The following is a 21,476-nucleotide window of genomic DNA, read 5'->3' on the forward strand; positions in this document are numbered from 1 at the left end:
TAATTGAATGTATATCTTTTCCGGCGAGTAAAAAACTCTTAAGTATTCAAGCTGAAATAACGGGAAATTGATGCATTTTATAACATAAACTTATTTAACATTTGTCAAAGTACTTAAAAATATCTATTAAATGAGCCCTCGAACATGTTAATAGCGTTAAAATTTATGCTCCAAAATGTTTTCAAAACTTATCTTTTAAAAATTTTTCCAAAAAATGTTATTGTTTTTTTTTTAATAACTCCGTTCGTGTTTACGATATCCGGTTCATCTAAAAACTGCTTGAAAGTTAATTCTAAGTGCTATTTAAGCGTGTTGAACATAATCTTTTAAACCCCTCATTTTTTTTAAATAAAAGGTTAAATGGTCCCGTTTGCATGGTTTTCACAGCAAAATTTAAGATTTAAACGTTTCTATCTCGGGTATTTTTTACCCTATAGAAATAGTAAAACAGGTGAAATATTTGGTGCAGAAAAAACTAAAATTTGATTATACAGTAGAACCCCGCAAATCCGAACCCCGCAAATCCGAACTTTCGGCAAATCCGAACCAACGGATAGTGAAAAAAAATTTAAAAATTCAAAATAAAAATTTAAAAACATGTTTATTATGTGAGAAAATAATTACGTAATATGCTAGCTACAGTATTAAACACTGGAACACTAATGGGTGAATAAAAGCGTCGAGTTAGACTAAACACAATCAATAAAGGAATGTGCATAATACACATTTTCCATGGTACACTATGAACGAAAACATTGAAAAAGAAAAGAAACATGAGAAACATAGTGTAATCAATATCCAGATTACAAATTAAATGAATCATTTACATGGCCGAATTCCCATGTCCCGTGACAAACTACTGGCGTTAGCGATTTAATATTTCAGTGATCTAAATATTTTTCAGCTTTAGAATATTGGAGGCATAAACGTGCGGATAGAGTTTCATAAAGCGATCGGTGGCAGTCCAAATCTTTTAAAAATCATCTTCGTTAGCTTCTTAGGCTAACTTTCGGATAATCCGAACTTTTCGGAATCCGAACAGGCTGTCCCCCCAATTAGTTCGGATTTGCGGGGTTCTACTGTACAAGTATAATTTTTTACGTATATTGAGTATTTTTGAAGTTATTATCAAAAGAGTATGAGAATTAAAATAATTTTAAAAATTATGATTTTTTTAAATTACATCTTTTTTCAAAAATATGCTTTCTTAACCGGTCAAAATTATCGAAAACATTAATTATGCTAATATAACGAAGTTCTTGTAAGGATTACTATAAATTTTTATTTTTGTGGAAATGGCGTATGTTTTATTTTTCACTTTTTCCTAAAAAATTCGAAACGGTTCTTTTATTTTCATCATAACTTGCTTAATTTTGACGCTATTACCTTGTTCTGAAGCTCATTTGATACATATTCCGAAATACATTTACAAATGTGTATATTTTAGGCAGGAATACTTTATACATCGCATCGTTTTCTCGTTATTTAAGCTTGAATACTTAGATTTGGGTATTCGTCGAAAAATAATACACACTCAATTGCCAATAACTCACTTTGAACTAACATTAGTTTAGTTATTTATGTGAGGAATGTATTCAATTTTTTATTATCTTCAATTTCAGTAATAATAAATTTTTTGTAAAAGCTTATAGTTTTTGATTTATACGTGAAAAACCGATTTAAAACATGCATTTTTTTACGAAAAAATAAAATATTTGGTCTTAAATAACTAAAAAATTGTCGATTTATTTTAATAACTTTATATAACAAATTTTGCTTATAATTTGTCCCTCTATCGACTTATGGTATTATGTTTAATAAAATAATTTTCACCCCCGAGAAGGGGTGGCATCCACCCCCAGGTTGAAAGCGCAAGTTGGCATCATATCACCTTTGTTCCTTGAGGTATCCTCTAATTACTTACCAATTTCCATAGAAATCAATGGAGGTTCAACGAAATCGGAGGTGAAAACCTTCAGTGACTGCACTATATGTGGAATATCTGCGTTTAATAATCTGCGTTTTTGGACAGAAGTAATTATTTAAATACTTTTCTAAAGCTATTTCCTTATGGTATCTTATGCAGTTTACTATTCTATTTGAGAAATATGCCACAATTTAAGTTTTAAATAAAATTTATTTGACGTTTCGACTTCCATCTCGAAAATAGTATAAATATTTGTTCTGACATAGTTTACACGATTTAATTTTTTTTAAACAAATATCATAGTGAAGAGCAATAGACCATCTTAATTTTTTTTGGTAATTATTAGGGCAAAAGCGGAAAAACTGGAAAAAAATAAAGGCTGACTTAATAGAACCTTCAAAAAGTATCTACGCAAACCCAAAGAAAAGAAAAAATATTGGATGACAAACGAAATACTAAACTTAATGAACAAAAGAAGAGCATATAAGGACAAAAATAAATCGTTATACCAGCAAACACAAAACGAAATACGGCGACAAATTCGCATAGCAAAAGAAAATTGGTTAAAAGAAAAATGTGATGAAATAGAAACGCTACAACATAAACATGACAGCTTTAATGTACACAGGAAAATAAAAGAATTAACTAGAAAACCAGAATACAAACGAAATATACTAGTTGATGAAAAGGGAGACATAGTAATGGATACAGAAAACAAATTGTTGGTATGGACAAACTCTATAGAACAGCTGTTTAACGACAACCGAGGCACAATAGATAACGAATATTTCGTTGAAGAGACTGGACCAGAAATAACAGAAAGTGAAGTAAAACACACCATTAAAGAACTGAAAACTGGGAAAGCTGTAGGACCGGACGAAATACCGACAGAAATATTGCAACTTATAGCCGACTGCAATATACATGTAATTGTCGAATTATTTAATATCATATACAGAACAGGTATATTACCTAAAGAATAGAATATCGACATTCGTGACTATACCGAAGAAGAGAAACGCCAGACAATGTTGCGAACACCGTACCATCAGTCTAATGTGCCACATACTCAAAGTATTTCTAAAGATTATTCGTCGTAGAATATACAAAAAGTTAGAACAAGACGTTGGACAAACTCAGTTCGGATTTAGAAATGCTCAAGGAACCAGAGAAGCATTATTTGCAGTAAATGTGCTAATACAGAGATGTTTAGATGTAAACCAGGACATCTATGTCTGCTTCCTAGATTATAACAAGGCATTCGATACGGTGAAATATAATCCGTTAATAAAACTACTGAGAACAAAGAACATCGACACACGGGATATAAGAATAATAAATAATCTGTATTATGAACAAGAAGCTGTCATAAGAATAAATAATTTAAACACCAATAAAATAAAAATCAAAAGAGGCGTTAGACAGGGCTGTGTCTTGTCGCCTTCACTGTTTAATGCATACTCCGAAGAAATATTCAAAAAAGCATTAGAAGATGATGTGCAGGCATAAAAATAAATGGCCTACCCATATGTGAAATTAGATACGCCGATGACACAATACTAATAGCAGAAACTATTACAGATCTACAAAAATAAGGTTGTTGCAACAAGTGAAGAATTTGGTCTGTCACTAAACATAAAGAAAACGAAATTCATGGTTATATCAAAGAAAAATATTAGAAACATCAATCTACACGTAAATAATAAGACGATAGAACGAGTTCAGAATTATAACTATTTAGGGACGAACATTAGTGAAACAAACGATTATACCAAAGAAATCCGAATTAGAATAGAAAAGGCTAGAAGTGCATTCACTAATATGAAACAAATATTGTGTAGTAGAGACCTCAGCCTAGATCTTAGAAAGCGAGTACTAAAATGTTATGTATTTTCTGTTCTTTCGTATGGTGTGGAGACATGGACTCTCAATAAACAACGCCTCAATAGATTGGAAGCATTTGAGATATGGACGTATAGAAGAATGCTGAGAATCTCCTTGACAGACAGAATAACCAATGAGGAAGTACTAAGGAGAATACAGAACAGCAGGGAGATACTGGATTCCATCAAAATAAGAAAACTTCAATACTTGGGTCATATAACACGTGGTGATAGATATGAACTCCTAAAATTAATTATGCAGGGAAAGATTCAAGGAAGGCACAGCATAGGTAGGAGAAAAATGTCCTGGCTGAGAAATCTCAGAGAATGGTATGGATGCAGCTCAACTGAACTCTTTCGTGCTGTAGTGTCGAAAGTGAGAATAGCAATGATGATTGCCAACCTTCGTCGCGGAGATGGCACGTAAAGAAGAAGAAAGAAGGAGGATTAGACTCTTTGGTTTGCTTTTGTCTGAGTTTTTGTATCTCTTTTGCATCACACGTCTTCTATAATTAGCTGGATATATCAACCCTCCGATGTCCGCATTTAAGTTAGACGTCCTTCCACATTGGTTGGTTTCTTACTTTCTTTTAAATCCTTAACAGCATATGCATTGGGGTGCAATTTTCTGGTCTTTTAAGGAAACTATTTCCACCGTGCTGTCCAAAATTGTATAACATTTTTGCCTTATGTAGATCAGTATTTCCAAAACGTTCTTAGATCCGGTAACCCTTTAAAAAAATTAATTGGAACCCCTTTCTCTTACTATACTAAGGCCAATTAACTTTTAATTATATTGCCAAATCAACAGGAGGATCTAATACGCTATCTAAGATTTGAAACAGCTATTCAATACAGAAACACATTTTTACTTGTGTCATCTCTGAGCCAGTTAGATAATTTCTTTCTTCCTACCTTCTTCTTCCGTATTTAACCAACAGAAGGTGCTACTTTAGTACCTACATTTTTATGGAAAAAAAAAACATGATTAAACAACAAACGTTGCCTTGTCCTTGTTACGTTTTAGATGTCCACGACCACGAGTTGCTTTACGCCAAGATCCCTTTTCCTAGGTTTGTAAATAAATTATAGAAAATAACTTTCAATTACAGAAAATTGCCCCTATTCAAAATACACAAGTGTCGCTTAAACAAGTTTTTATTTCAATCTTATCCGATGGACGTTACAAAACCGACTGATAAAGTCTAGCACCAATAGTGGCTGCCAAAAGTTCCAATCTGGGTATAGAAATATTCTTCAACGGGGCCACACGACTCATAGCTGCTACAAGAAAAATCGTAACCTCATGATTGCGAAGAACTCTCAAAAATACTACGACCGCATAAGCTTTATTGCTTGTATCTTAAAAGGTTGCAAACTCCAATGATCAGCTTCCACGGGCCCAGCCTGAATCCAGCGTGGAATCGCAATACTCGACAGTTCAGAAAGATGAGTAACCCATTTACAAAATTCATCAGCCATGTCATTCTCGACTGGAGCGTCCTATCCCAGGCGCCTTTCCCAACGTTTCTGCAGCAACAGTTTGGGGAATAAAGATACTGGCAGGTAACACCAACAGGGTCAAATATACTCTGAGATATAGAATGTATCAGTATCTTAGTTACAGTCCCTTTTTCGACCACTCCTTTCAAGGTTTCAGTATTGAATTTTAGAGTGTCTCTTGAGGAGTCCCAGAGAACACCAAGAACGGGGACAAATATTTTTGTACTTATGTTCATAGTAGCGTATGATGTATCTATCCTTTGCCTCCATCTCATTGATTAATTCTTCTTCAGAAACTTTTTCAAACATACTTTCAAGTACCGCACTTTCCACGACACAAAGCTCATTGTACTTTACTTGTAAAGTTCTCACTGTACCTACATTAATTTGTTGCCAGGGTCGAGTGTCCACCGGTTCAGCTATCAAATTGTCTAAAACATTAGCAGCTTTCATAAAAGCAGTACGAACCACTGTTCGGCGTTTTGTATTAGGTCTGTATCCCGCGTATGAAAAAAAAGTTGATTAATAGCAAGCTGAAAAGTTAATATCTTAAGGGTGTCTAGTCGGATAAACTTTGATATATGGGAACACTGGAACAGGGGCAGTTTTAATTGTGGAACAGGTTAAAAATTTGGAACGGTCAGACCACGAAAACGGCACATTTATTTTGTCCGACAGAACAGACTTAAACTCTCCGAACAGAGATTAAACTCTCATGCAAAAATCAGACTGCTATTTATCACCTGTCATAATTCCTGTCATTTGACATATTTTACATGTTCCACTCATTAAAACGCCCATTTGGTGGTAAATAGCAGTCTGATTTTTGCAAGAGAGTTTAATCTCTGTTCGGAGAGTTTAAGTCTGTTCTGTCGGACAAAATACATGTGCCGTTTTCGTGGTCTGACCCTTCCAAATTTTTAACCTGTTCCACAATTAAAACTGCCCCTGTTCCAGTGTTTCCATATATCAACGTTGGCCCGACTAGACACCCTTAAGCTATTAACAAATTTTCAGCTTGCTATTAATCCACTTTTTTTCATACGCGGGATCCAGACCTATATCTGATTCTAATTCCATATCTTCTCCTTTAAAAAGGTAATAATTTCGGTTGAGCCTCACGACAAATCAACTTATTCGTCGGAAACAAGTTTACACTAACATAAGCGAAAACAACTAACTTTTAAGCACACCCATATAAAAGTCCTGTGTCACTGTCGCCAAATGTTACGTTTGGAATATCCACGAGTTACTTCACGCGAATATCCCTAGATTCCTAAATAAAGTACATATATAACTTCAAATTACAGAAAAGTACCCCTACTAAAAATACACAAGTGTGGCTTAAAGTTTTTATTTCAATCTTATCCGAAGGACGTTAAAAACCGACTGTTAAAAACATATCAATCTGCACTTCTACACAATCCTTAAAAACTCTCGGTTTTGTAACGTCCATCGGATAAGATTAAAATAAAAACTTCTTTAAGCCTCACTTGTGTATTTTTAATAGGGGTAATTTTCTGTAATTGAAAGTCATTTTTTATACTTTATTTACGCACCTAGGGATCTTTGCGTAAAGTAACTCGTGGACATCCCAAACGTAACATTGTGGTAACCGCGACACAGTGGCAATCGTGACACAGAACTTTTATATGGGTGTGCCTAAAAGTTGGTTGTTTTCTCTTATTTTAGTGTAAACTTTTTCGACGAATAAGTTCGTTTTTCGTGAGGCATGGCTGAAGTTATTACATTTTTAAGCGAGAAAAGAATCAGATACAAAACGCCGAAGTGCTTCGTACTGCTATTACAAAAGCTGCTAATGTTTTAGACAATTTGATAGCTAAACCGGTGGACACTCGACCCTGGCAACAAATTAGTGTACAGTGAGAATTTTACAAGTAAAGTACAATGAGCTTTGTGTCGTGGAAAGTGCGGTATTTGAAAGTATGTTCGTAAAAGCTTCTGATGAAGAATTAATCAGTGAAATAGAGGCAAATGATAGATATAGCACACGCTAATATTATAGTTTATAATAAACTTAAGTACAAACATAGTTGTCCCTGTTCTAGATGTTCTCTGGGACTCCTCAAGAGACACTCTAGAATTCAATACTGAAACCTTGAAAGGAGTGGTCGAAAAAGGACCGATAACTAAGATACTGATACTTTCTATAGCTCAGATTATATTTGACCCTGTTGGTTTTACCTGCTTTACCTGTTTTACCTGCTAGTTTATCTCTTTTCCCCAAACTCCTGTTTGGGAGCAGGTGTTTGGGATGGGATGCTCCTGTAGAGAATGACATGGCTGATGAATTGTGTAAATGGGTTACTCATCTTTATGAACTGTTGAGTATTGAGATTCCACGCTGGATTCAGGCTGGGCCCGTGGAAGCTGATTATTGGAGTTTTCACACCTTTTCCATTGCAAGCAAGAAAGCTTATGCGGCCATAGTATTTTTGAGAGTTCTTCGGAATCATGAGATTACGATTTTTTTTTTGTAGCAGCTAAGAGCCGCATGGGTCTTTGAAGAAGATTTCTATACTCAGATTGGAACTTTTGGCAGCCACTATATTGGTGGTAGACTTTATCAGTCGGTTTTGTAACCTCAATCGTATAAGATTGAAATAAAAACTTGTTTTAGCGACACTTGTGTATTTTTAATAGGGGTAATTTTCCGTAATTGAAAGTTATTTTCTATACTTTTCTAGGACCTAGGGATCTTTGCGTAAAGTAACTCGTGGACATCCCAAACATAACAGTTCTTATGTAATATAGTTGTACATAAGTTATTTGTTTTAAGTTCGTTTTTCGTTTATTTTATTTTGTTAGACAAGCATACATTTTTATAAATATCATTACGGTAGAGGAGCAAAGTATGCTAAATTTGCAGTCACTCGAGCGTTACGGGGACATATTGAGTTGTGATTATTAGGTCCTAAAACAAAAAAAACTTAAGTAAAATTTTCCATTTTAGTGGGGTCTTTCCATTTTTAATTTAATTTTCCATTTCCAATAATGGTTCGTTCCGATTATAGTGCAATTTATCCATAATTCGAAAAAATTTCTCGAATAAAAGTTGCTTATTTTTATGTAAAGAAGCCAAATCTGCAATAAAAATTTGGAGGTCCCATATAAGATTTTTAAGTAACCCCCCACCCCAGCTCCGTGGGGGGTCGCGTTTGGTACCATTCGATAGATTTTTCAAAAACATTTTGAAAGTGTATTTTTCAGTTTTTAGATCTGATGTTCATTTTGCGCAATATCGCGGGGTTTGTATTTAAAATTTTAAATTTAACTCCCACCCCTCTCCGTGGGGGCTCATGTTTAGTACCAGTCGATAGATTATTGAAAAATATTGAAAACCTATTTTTTAGTTTTTTGATCTGACGTTCGTTTCGCGAAATATTCGCTTTTTTTGTGAAATTTTTGACTCACCCATTTCTTTACGCCCCGCTCAAATCGTCAGATTTTTAAAATATACACTATTTTGCATGTACTTTAACTTCTTCTACTTCTTCTTCTACAGCACTACAGCCCAAATTGACCCTTGGCCTTCTTTATTTTTTGCCTCCACCCTTGCTTGTCTGTGGCTGCTCTTCTCCATACACGGACTCCTAAAAGGGCTTGTACGTCGCTGTTTACTGTGTCTACCTAGCGCTTTCTTGGATTTCCAACCGGTCTCTTTCCTTGCATTCTAGCATTCAGTGCTCTTTTTGGTAGCCTATCCTCTCCCATTCTTATCACATGTCCGGCCCATTGCAATCTTTGTATTCTAATGAAGTCTGACAGGGGTGCTTCCTTATAAAGTTGATAAAGTTCGTTGTTGTATCGACTTCTGAATATTGCGTTTTCCCTCACAGGTCCTAGTATTCTCCTCAGTACTTTCCTTTCGACTGTGTCGAGTTTGTTTTTGGATGTTTCTTTAGGACCCAGGCTTCATTGCCATAGCATGTTATTGGTCGAATTAAAGTTTTGTAGATTCTCATCTTTGTATTTCGGTGGACACTTTTAGACCGAAATATATGGGAGAGGGCAATATGTACTTAACTTACCTTATCTTAATCTGACAATTTCGAATATTTTTAAGGATAGATTTTTTTCGGGTCCCCCTTAACCAACTTCCCTGTGTTAAGAGCCAATTTATGGTAGAAGTACATCTACAGGGTACCAGGTTTCTCCCCATATGATAATCTGACGCGCTCGAGTAACTGCAAAAATCCCCGCTTATGCTCCCCTACAAAAAGTATGGAGCTGTCGAATCCACTTCGGCATTTAAATAGCAAACATACAGACAAAAAGAAAGACTGTAGAATTATTTGAAAGAAAGTTTAAGTCTCTTTACCATCAACAAGCGATAATAAATTCTTAATTCCATTATTTTGTATAAATTACTTGATTAAAGAGTTTTAATTAATGAAGGTAAAGGTGGTTTTATGAAGGTTAAATGTTGATTTATGAAATAAAAAGCTTTCACGTATATTAATTTAGTTTAGCGTTAAACAAGAAAATTTCTTCATTATAATCTTATAATTTACTTACTGATTTTTAGAGATCTGCCAGTGTGCCTCATCAATCTCTTTGCTCAGAAATGAAGGGTGAATTCTGCTTTGCCCTCAAATGTGGAGGTTCTCGACAAAGACCTGCCCTTCGAAGAAAATGTTCAAAGTGCATGTCTGGAGTGTCATATGTTCCTGCATTGCTGGATATTCCTCCGCATCCTCCATTACCTCCTGTAAGGGTTCCGCCAAGAAATGTAATATCACCACAGTTAAGCCTCTCGCCTATTACAAGGGTAATTATTTAAAACTATTAAAAAACATTATTAACGAAAAACAACAGAAAAACATGTATTTTTTATTAACGATAATAACTGATATATCTAGATATCTAGAAAGTATCATGGTTTTTATACAGAGTGGACCAAAAGTCTGGTAACGCATAATTAGCTCTTAACCTTCCGATGACCAACCTTTTTTTGTTACACGGATGACCAACGGGGGGAAAATGACCCCAGGTCAAAAATGTAACAAAAAAATTAATTTTTTTTTTTATTTTTTTTTATGGCATGGACTTTATGTCATTCATCCAGTCACAACATGAGTATCAGTGTCATGTGTAGTGTGTATGTTGAGTAAGTGTCTTGTTACTTTGAAAAGTCGACGTCATTAGCGTAAAACTACTTGGAATTACACATTATAGACGGTATTTTACTAAACATCAACTTCAGAATATATTTTTTATTCGTAAAATATAGGGAATTTTTTTTATTTCAAAATATGAGGATATCTAGAATGACATTAAAGTCAAATAAAAAAATAATGGGTTAAAAATTGAAAATACTTTTGAACTTATTAAAGAAAAACATACGCGATATTGTGATTTCATTTAAGCGAAAAGAAATGTTTATTTGTGAAATAAACATTTGTTCCTATTTTGTGACAGCAGTACAATGTATTTTGAGTTAAATACATTACATACTTTCTTCTTTTTGCGTCAAATAATTTAATGCAAAAATTATTTTTTGGCCACCCTGCATAAATAGTGATATTAATGTTTATAATATTACTGAATAGGGAATTGAACATCTTTTCAAATGAGCTACGCACGACCCCTATTCCAATTTAAAAAAAAATGATCGATTACGTCATCACGCTCAGATGGATGACGTCACCAGTTTGAAATATAGATATCGTCGCTCGTCGGTGATTCTGCAAAACCTCGTATGAGCATTTATCCCTTCCAGAACCTAGTTTTTTTGCCCTGTAAGAAACTCCGTCAAAGAATACACATGCTAACGTAATGAGAATGTCATTTCGTAACTACCTATGTTAACGTAATTAGATTTCTTGACATTTTCATTACATTAATATGTGTATTTTCCAACGGAGCCTCTGACAGGGCAAACAACCAAATTCTGAAAAAATTCTCATACGAGGTTTTGCAGAATTACCGACGATATGCTAAAAAATTGCAATATGAAAATAAAAATCGAAATGTTTCTCCATTTCCTTAAAATCTAATAAATATATCTATTTTTACTTGCTTTTCTCTACTTATTAAAGCCAATTATTTTTGATCAATTTGAGTTTAGAAAAAGACCTTTCTCCTTCAGCTATTGTTACTGGAAAGGTTAAATATTATCCTTAGACATGTAGAAATATTTGGGAAAACGGAGAGTAAATTATTTTAGAATATATGTATATATATCTTAAAATATCGAGTGGAGTTGTGTCTATATTTTTAAAAAATATTGGTAACAATTATTCTAACTCATGGAATAGATCTTCACAATCTATGTCAGATCTGTTTCCAAGCGCTAGTTTTTTTTTAAATATAAACATTGTGTGGTTTTTTAAGTGTTCTTCGGAGTGTCTCCAACTCAATATTCTTTCCATGAAAGAAAAATTATTATTATGTCCCCTCATCATTTCAAATCTTTCACTTAATTTTGCAATGGCAATGTCCAATATGTAATAATAAAATTTAACTTTAAAATTTTGTTTAGGCATCGTTTAGACACAGCGATAAATTGCAGCAATTTATAGATATTCTCCTTTTCATGAACATTTTTCAGTGCGTCACAAATTATAGAAAAAAAGGTAAGTCCGTGATAATACATATTTATGACATTTATTCTAACGTGACATTTTAGTTAAATCTGACAGTTGTCAAATTTTATTTTCAATTTGGAATAAAATCAAATCAATTGTGTCTATTGCATTTATAAAATGGTATTTTCTTTCATTTGTATAGTCTTATAAATTGTACAGATTATATTGATAATATTATTATTTTATTTAATAAATAATTCTTTTTTGATTATGGCGCCATCTATCGACAACTAGAATAATCACCGAACTAGAATAATTACCGAAGTATTCCCAGACGTGCCTTTTTTTCTGTCACATACAATTTAATGCGTTAGAGAGAAATCGAAAAACTGTGACGCACTGAAAGATGATCATGAGAAAAAGAATATCAATCTAGTTGCTTCAATTTATCATTGTGTGTAAACGGTAAATCGCAGCGATTTTTCGGAATTGTAATTGGATTGGAGTTGGTATCGGATTGCATCAATTTATTGTAACGATCGAGTTGTTTCAGTTTATAATCAATCGCAACAATTTATCTCAGGGTCTAAACAGCTTTAAAAGAATCAATAAATCGCAGCAATTTATCGTCACAATAAATTGCTGCGATTTATCGCGGCGATTCGGACACACTGATAATTTTTACAAGGTGGTGATTCATTGTCACTCCACATTCAATATTGGTCAAAATAGTGTACGCGTCACCTTTTTGAAATTATTGTCGGAATAATCTAAATGGGTTTCACATTTCATTTCTAGATCGTAGGTGTAGTAAGCCTTAATATCCTTTGTAAAAAATACAGAAAGTGCACTTGTATGTTTTTGTTATTTGTAGTTTTTTTAAGGACAAAAAGCGCAAGTTTGAGCCTAGCAAGTGTTCAGATTGCGCCCCTTGGACTTGGCGCCTGGGTGCCTCGCACCCCTTGCACCCCCGGGTTAAGACGGCCCTGGCTGGGGTCACAATTTCCCCCACTTGGCCATCCGAAGGTTAATAGTCCAGTAAATGAACAGAAAATACGGCGATATCGTGTAATTTTCAGGGGCAACTCCAAATTGCATAAAAATTTGGATTCAAGTTCAACTTACCCTCCACTTCAAAGTTGAATTTGTGCCGTTAGTTGCTTTTACTTGGGGGGTGATAGTCATCCCTTCTCGGGGGTGAAAATCGCGCGTTTAAAATAAGTCTGGAAATTGATAAATTGATTAATTCTAAGCAACTTTCAGTTATAGAGTTTTTTATGTAAATCAATACTTTTCGAGTTATTTTCGATTGAAAATGCTTATTTTTCGACAAAAAAACCACGTTTTAAGGGGGATTTTCACAAATAACGCAAAAACTAAATATTTAATGGAAAAAAATATTCTTAGCAAAAAAGTAGCTTAGAAAAAAAAAAACGAAAAGAGTTGTGCATTCGTGAACTCTGTAGATCCAGCAAAAGTAAAGTTTTAGCTCATGAAAAAGGCGTTTTTATTCGTCAAAGGGTACCCCCCGTTAAGATAGGCAAAATGCCCTCACTCCCAGAATTCAATTTTATTAATTTTTTTACGTTCTATGCAACTAAAAAATGAGATAACGCTGATTTTTAGCTCGCCACCTCCCTTACCCCTCCCCCCACAGCCAAAAACGTAGATTTTTAGATTTAATTTTTTTTTAGTTGGGTTCCAATTGATTTAAAAATTTTAAAAAATTCACAAGTGTAGCTGAGGCTTTTGCAAAACATGTCTATTTTTTATGGACCCATAGGTCGAGTGAACATAACTTCAAATTTTTTTTAAACTTTTTAAAAACCTATAACTTTTTTTTCGAGGGGACTACAGGTCCAATTTTTTTTGCAGTTTGTGTATTTTATCAAAAGCTATGTTACTGATTTTTTTTAGATTTTTCCATCAGGTGCGCCATCTTGAAAAATCAAGAAAACTCTTTTTTTAGGGGGTTTTTGGGGATTTTCTCCATTTTATAGACTGCAACATAGACCAACCCAAGGTTTTGTTAATAGATTATGTATAATTTAAAATAACTGAGTATATTAGGATATTCAAAAATTGGGCGAAACACTTTTAATCCCCCCCAAAATCCATGTTTTTTAAGTTCTGTAAGGATTTTTGCGGGTCTAATTATATTTTTTTGAGATCGATAGAGCCTGAATATTTTTTTTCATGTTTTTACGTTATATGTGATTAAAAATAAGACTAATCGCATTTTTAGCCCACCACCCCCTCCCCCTGTCCCCACAAAAAAGTCAATTTTTCTATTTTTTTTTAGTTAAGTTGCAATTAATTTAAAAATTTTATGAGGCTTTTACAAAACATATCTATTTTTTATAGACCCTTAGGTCGAGTGTACAATACATATAACCTCAAAATTCCTTTTTTATTTTTTTAAAACGCATATTTGACTTCCAATCGATATTTTCTTAAAACGTCCAATGAATTTACATCTCTCTCGCGGACTGCCGCCGCGCCGGTTCAATACGTGGTTAGCGCTCATTTTTAATTATTAAAAATAATCGTAATAAAATAATGACAAAAATTTCTTCAGGCTCCTGCAGGGGGGGGGGGCTTTAAACTTTGAGTTGGTCACTTTATGACTTTCATAATAATAATTTTTAATCGAGTTATTAAGCCTTGAAAATGGCAGTGTTCGCGTTTTTCAAATTTTAAATTGCATGTAACTCGACAACACTCAATTTTATAGAAAAATCACAAGAGACCTTTTTTGCTCACGTTGATCCAGAGAATCTAAAACAAATTTGTTCTAAGTGAAAAAATTGATTTTTTGAATTCGTTTAAAAAATTGTTTAACAATTTTCCGACCGCGGTACTGCTTGGCACCATGTGGATTTGTTATAAGGACCTGTTTTGAATAAGTCTGTGCAAAAAAATGAATCGAAATAATTTACCTAATGGGGACAAGCATACAGCATGGAATATTTGCATTATGAGCAAAACTAAGATGGTTCGGAAAACATTAAACGATAGATACTGTTGTAGATACGAGTTGCGCAAACGGCAACATGACCATAGCCTGTTGTTCGCATGTAATTAGCTGCCATAATATAATATTTATCGCATGGAAGATATTTTACAAAAATCATCAAGCCACCATAATATCTTACAAAACTCTTTGACAATACAGATGTTATACCTGTAATAGACGAAGACAGCGATGAATACTTTAGAACTGAAGTGTTATACCAACGAATATACTCTCCGAATACTCTACGAGTATATACGGAGCTATAATATATTCTTTGGTAATACTTTCCTTATTCTTTTTATGGTGTTTTACGTAGGAGTAAACGTGAATCAAAATGACATTATAATAGGCAGAGCAGAGATATACTCGTAGGTTATGTAGATGGTACATGCACATGTTTGAATAATTAGAATATGAAAAATTTGAAATTATTTTTGATTAATAGCAAGCTGAAAATATCTGAATAGTTTAACGGTGTCTAGTCGGACAAACTTTGCTGTAGGTATGGAAACAGGGGAAGGTTTAATTGTGAAACATAATTTTAATTGTGGAACGTTCCATCCTGACAAGTTTATGATTGTGAAAACTAGCAGGTTGTTTTTAAGTTTATTCAATAGCAAATTATATAAAATATCCTTAAAAACTCAGTTAATTCAAATCATACCTACATTACCTATAAAAAAACCTTGAATTAATTTATTCTCAAGTCTATAACATGGAGAAAATCCCTAAAAACCACCGAACAAACCAGTTTTGCGGATTTTTGAAGATGGCGCACCTTACGGAAAAATCTGAAAAAAGTCAGAAATATAGTTTTTGATAAAATACACAAAACACAAAAAAATAGACATAAATCCATCACCAAAAAAATATACGTATTAAAAAACAAAAAAAAGAGGTTATAATATGTACTTACACTCAACCTTCGGGTCCATAAAAATAGATGTTCTGTAAAAGCCTCAGCTGTGCGTGTGAATTTTTTGATTTATAATTTAATAATTATTAACTATTCTAAATGGGAAAAAAGCCACAATTTAACTAAAAAATGACCATTTAGAATAGTTAATTACAAAAATGCCACAAAGAAATAGCTTCAGAATAACATTCATAATTTAATTGCAAACCAACTTAAAAAAAAAACGAAAAATTGATATTTTTGGCTTTGGGGGAGTGGGAATAGGGGAAGTGGGCTAAAATTGCGGTAAGTCTTAATTTTTTTAAATCATATAGAACGTAAAAAAATAAAAAATATATTCAGGCTGTATCGACGACAAAAAATATAATTAGATCCGCAAAAATTCTTACAAAACTTTAAAAAAACAAAGTTTTTGGGGGGTTTAAAAGCGTTTCGCCCAATTTTTGAATCCTAATATACTCATTTATTTTAAATTATACATAATCTATTAACAAAACCTTGAGTTGATCTATGTTGCAGTCTATAAAATGGAGAAAATCCCCAAAAACCCCCTAAAAAACAGTTTTCTTAATTTTTAAAAATGGCGCACCTGACGGAAAAATCTGAAAAAAATCAGAGAGATAGCTTTTGATAAAATACACAAAATGCAAAAAAATTTGACCTGCAGCCCCTCCAAGAAACAGTTATATGTTTTAAAAATTTAAAAAAAAATTTGAGTTTATGTACACTCGACCTATGGGTCCATAAAAATGGACATGTTTTGTAAAATCCTCAGCTACACCTGTGAATTTTTTAAAATTTTTAAATCAATTGGAACCCAACTAAATAAAACTAAATCTAAAAATCTACGTTTTTGGCTGTGGGGAGAGGGGTAAGGGAGGCGACGAGCTAAAAATCCGCGTTATCTCATTTTTTAGTTGCATAGAACGTAAAAAAATTAATAAAATTGAATTCTGGGAGTGAGTGCATTTTGCCTATCTTAACGGGTGGTACCCTTTCAAATCGAATATTTCAACGTAAAATAACCAAAAAATGAAGCACTTTTCGAGAAAACCCATATTAACTTTTTTTAAGTTTATAAAAAAAGTTTATTTTAAATGCTTATAAAAGTTTATAGCATTAAAAATAAGCGAATTACACTCAAAATAAAGTTGGCCCCCTTTTTTTTGGTAAAAAATCGTGAAAATCTCTTCATATTTAGCACCCCACAATGAAATTAATCGTTACGGCTTTACAAACAATTTACTTTATTTATTTATTTTTTATATGATCTGTAAGTTTCACTGGTTTGAAGTGCTCATTTCTTAAGTGGTTACAGTTGAAAGGGATTGAATTGGTCACTAATCACGAGTGTATGCACACTTTGAACAGTCATATCTTAACCAATTTTTGTCTCACAGGAAAACAAAATAAAATTAGCATATTTATAACAGCAAAACCTACATTTTTTAATGTTTAAAATTTTTCGTATGACTAACACCTTTTTGTCAAAAGGGCAACAGTTATTTTGAAAAAGGCATCGTTCCAAAAATTTTAGAAATTTTTTTTTTTTATAAAACCAATTTTTTTTTAAATAAGCATTTTTTGCAACTAACCATTTTGTAATAAAAGCAACCAACGGCACAAATTCAACTTTGAAGTGGGTAAGTAGAACCTAAATCCAAATTTTCATATTATTCGGAGTTGCCCCTGAAAATTACACACCGAAACGGTCATTTATTGGGCTATAAATGGATGGTCCAAATTGTACAAAAACCGGGATACACCTATTTTGCAATATTGTGACAGGTAATTCTTTCAGGACAACAGACTCAGTAAAACACAGGTTAAAATGAAACAAATAAATTGAGGATATTTATATACAGTTCAAAATTAAAAATAGCAAAATAAAGTATAATTCTATCTTCACCCCGTTCCGGAGAAAGCTCCCTAGGCGGACGTCTGCAAAAGAAAAATGAAATTGTATTTATAACATTCATCAAAAACATAATGACAATATTAGAATAATACAATACACAACACAGTTTACGGAGTTGGGATAAAGTATGGAACCAAGCAAATTATATCTTTGAAACGAAAAGAACAACATTTATGAAACTTTGCATCAAAATACAGTGAGCAAAAGGCATCTGTTGCCATATTTTCTGTTACTACTCCACTTTCGGTTTCACCGGAAATACCCTTAACTTATTTACCTTAAATGGGACACCCTGTGTATTTTTGGAGTTTTTTAAAAAAACTTGTTATTTTTAATTCATACATACCAAGTTTGGAAGAAAAAACTATTAAAACAAGAAATAAATCTCTTTACAGTTAAAAAATAGGTTAATTTATTTACGTTAGACCAATGATATGAAAAATAAAAAAAAATAATTTCAAATGTTGAAAATGTTTGTCGTTCACCTTCTGAGAACGTGCAAGCCTATAAATAAATTCGTGAGTCACTTTTTGCAAGACTTCTCCACGTATTCACATTCATATTCGTCTAACGTAAACACGTGATTTTAGATAACCCCAAAGAAAAAATATCTAAGGGGTTGAGGTCCGGAGAACGAGCGGGCCACTCTATGAATTCTCTACGTCCAATGCATCGATTTGGACAATTCACTTCCAAAAAATGAAAATTCACCATAACCGATTATCATGCATATTTCAATACGGTTTTTTCACTTAAATGAACTATTTTTAATAAAACTTATTTTTGTCAATTAGTTCAGTAATAGTTTTACCTACTATACTAAATTCAAATAAGTCATGCAGTGCATATAAACAACAATTTTAGTCTACAATATAGATGGTACTCGTTTATTTCCTACTACGTTGTATTAATACAAAAAATTATCTACAGACACTTATTAACAAAATTTTTCTACAAAGTTTGGTATGTATGAATTAAAAATAACAAGTTCTTTTGAAATTCTCAAAAATATGCAGGTTGCCCCATTTTAATTAAATAAGTTAAAGGTATTTCCGGTGAAACCGGAAGTGGAGTAGTAACAAAGAATATGGCAACAGATGCCTTTTGCATCACTGTACCTGCATGCAAAGTGTCATAAATATTGCTCCTTTTGTTTCAAAGATATTTGCTTGGTTTCATACTTTATCACAACCCAGCATACAATAGCAAACACACACGGAATAAATCTATCTACATCTCCGGGTCGGATGTGGCAGCTACCGCTTACTGCGGTTACAGTTCCGGCGGACGCCTCTTCACAACATATCACTTCCACTTCGGCAGAGTTCCAATTAATTCCATTGCATATCTGCCGTTTGAGTTCGTCCCGGTTCAGACTAACTGATTTCATGATTCTCCTTTCTCTTCTTAAGTAGCCTATCGGCTGTAGAAACGTTGATAAAGTATCTATTCGTTACAAATTACTCGTTACTTACGAATACCGAAAGTAACGATTACTGTACAGAGAGGCAAATCGTTACTTTGATTACTCTGATTACTTCGTTACTTCGTACCAATCGTATCAGAGCGAGTAACGACTATTATATCTATTTTGATTACTTTGATTACTCTGATTACTTCGTACCAATCGTATTGGAGCGAGTAACGACTATTGTATCTACAACCAGTATTTACACTTGATTACTTTCTACCAATCGTATCTCAGCGAGTAACGGACGGGATCGGTATTTTACGAGTGTTATGGAATATCGTTATCAATATGAAGCGTTTTAGGGGCGTGAGGACCTACTGAGAAATACGATTTTCGATATGATTACCGGTACTCAAATACAAAAGTAACAAAAGTAATCATAGTAATCAAATCATTTTTATCCCTTAAACAGATCCGTGAAAGTCGTTGTTATATCAGAATACATATACAAAATACCTAACTACTGAGAAATACGATTCTCGATATGATTACCGGTACTTAAATACAAAAGTAAAAAAAGTAATCATAGTATTCAAACAACCGAATACTATAAATGATTACTTTATACAAAAGTAACGATTTGTAACGATTACTCGAAAGTAACTATAATCAACATCACTACTCGGCTGCCCTACTTGGATGCCTCGGAGTAGAAGTGGAAATGAGTGGAGTTGTGCCGGTATTGAAACCAGTACGGCTGTCTTAGAACGAGCTGTTGAATGCCGAGCGGAAGGATATCGTTACAATGTGAAGATTCGAAATTTTATTTTTGTAACTTTGCAATATTTTTTTTATATCATTACTCACTCTGGTTTTTTAAATACAACACCCTCTATATTGTACCTTTCTTGAAGTCCCCACTTCAACTGTATACAATACTTTCAATTTTAACATCTTAAAAAAATAAATCAAAAGCCTAAAAACGCCTAATCTTCTCAAAATTTTTTTATTTAAACTATGTACAACTAAATGTGAACATCACATAATAATAGTCTCCCGTTTTATGCCGCTGCTTTTGGAGTATAGCAGGGTAGTCTGCTATATCTAGGGCCTATATGAACATCATAAGTTTACTATATGGCTAAATGAGACTACACACGGTGTTCAAGAGAAAATCTAAATAAAAGTTGATGGAACCTCCTATTTTTTTTGCTTTTATGCTAGCAGTATCCCTTGTAGATAAAAAATACGTCAAAATTAAAATCGGCTACGGGGCACTTTTTTGCGCATGCATAAAAGAAGATTTTTTCTATTTATTTTTCTGTTTATTTATTTTTCTTTATCTGTATAATCAGATTTTCATATATTTTAATATGCGTGAGTATGTATATGATATGTATACACACTCACACATATATACACACAGACATACACATACACACACAAGTATACCGGGTGTTGAATACCCAAACGGGCCATAGGAAACAATGGGAAATTCTTAACTGTTGAATTCCTGCTTCCCTAATTATTTTAAATCAAAAGTCATGAGAAACTATTTGTAGAGGACTAAAATCTGTAGATAATAACAACAAATGTTAAAATTACTCTACGAATTAAACACATTCCAAAATTTTTCAAAAACCTAAAACAATTGCCAGAGTATTATTAGTCCAATCGACCTCTAAAACTCAGATTTTACTTCTAAAAACCATACGAACTAGCTGAATTTTGCTAAAAATATCAATTTTAGGACTCCAAAAAAGATTTCCACTCCTACCCCCGAGATTCCCCCTAAAACCACCCGTCGTAGAGGGGGAAATCGAAAACTTCATATTACCAAGAATATGTTAACGCCGTATAAAAAAATTATTTAAACAAAATATAGCTGAGATTTTGAACAAAAATGTTTGTTAGCATTTGTTGTCCAAAATGAACCGTTCTTTCAGAAACAACGCTTGAAGCGACCGGCGATTTTAAATGTCAGTTAAGCTCGCAAACTCAATTTTTTAAATAGAATTTGTATCAACTCAAAGGTCAAATTCGATATCTTTTGAACAGAACGTCCTTTTGACAAAAATCCAAATGCGTATTAAAGATAAAATATGTTCAGCTTTGGTGGCCAATTTTTGGATTTTGTAGTAAATGAAGTCAGTTTCTGTATAGCTGTTAAATAAATAAACATTACTCGATTTTTGCCACATTCTTTACGATTCTCATGAGATCAATAAAATTTATTATTTCCATTGGCTGGTCGCTTTGGAGTTTCCATTATTAACACATTCGCGGTCATGACTGCATATGAAGTCATTTACTCCATAAGAATACGTGTATACAACGACAGCGTGTCGGTG

At 33.2% G+C, this 21,476-nt stretch overlaps 1 protein-coding gene across 3 annotated transcripts in view; it reads left to right on the forward strand.

Moving 5' to 3' along the window:
* LOC114346442 (glutamate receptor ionotropic, kainate 2-like) overlaps positions 1 to 21,476 on the forward strand; it is a 793,663-nt gene that overhangs the window by 722,705 nt on the left and 49,482 nt on the right. For all 3 annotated transcript variants that reach the window (XM_050656454.1, XM_050656452.1, XM_050656455.1), the window contains one exon: positions 9,863 to 10,105. In XM_050656454.1, the coding sequence (XP_050512411.1) occupies positions 9,863 to 10,105 (243 nt within the window). The remainder of the gene's footprint in view (positions 1 to 9,862; positions 10,106 to 21,476) is intronic.

This window comes from Diabrotica virgifera, chromosome 7 (genome assembly GCF_917563875.1).
Source record: "Diabrotica virgifera virgifera chromosome 7, PGI_DIABVI_V3a".
NCBI classification, from domain to species: domain Eukaryota; kingdom Metazoa; phylum Arthropoda; class Insecta; order Coleoptera; family Chrysomelidae; genus Diabrotica; species Diabrotica virgifera.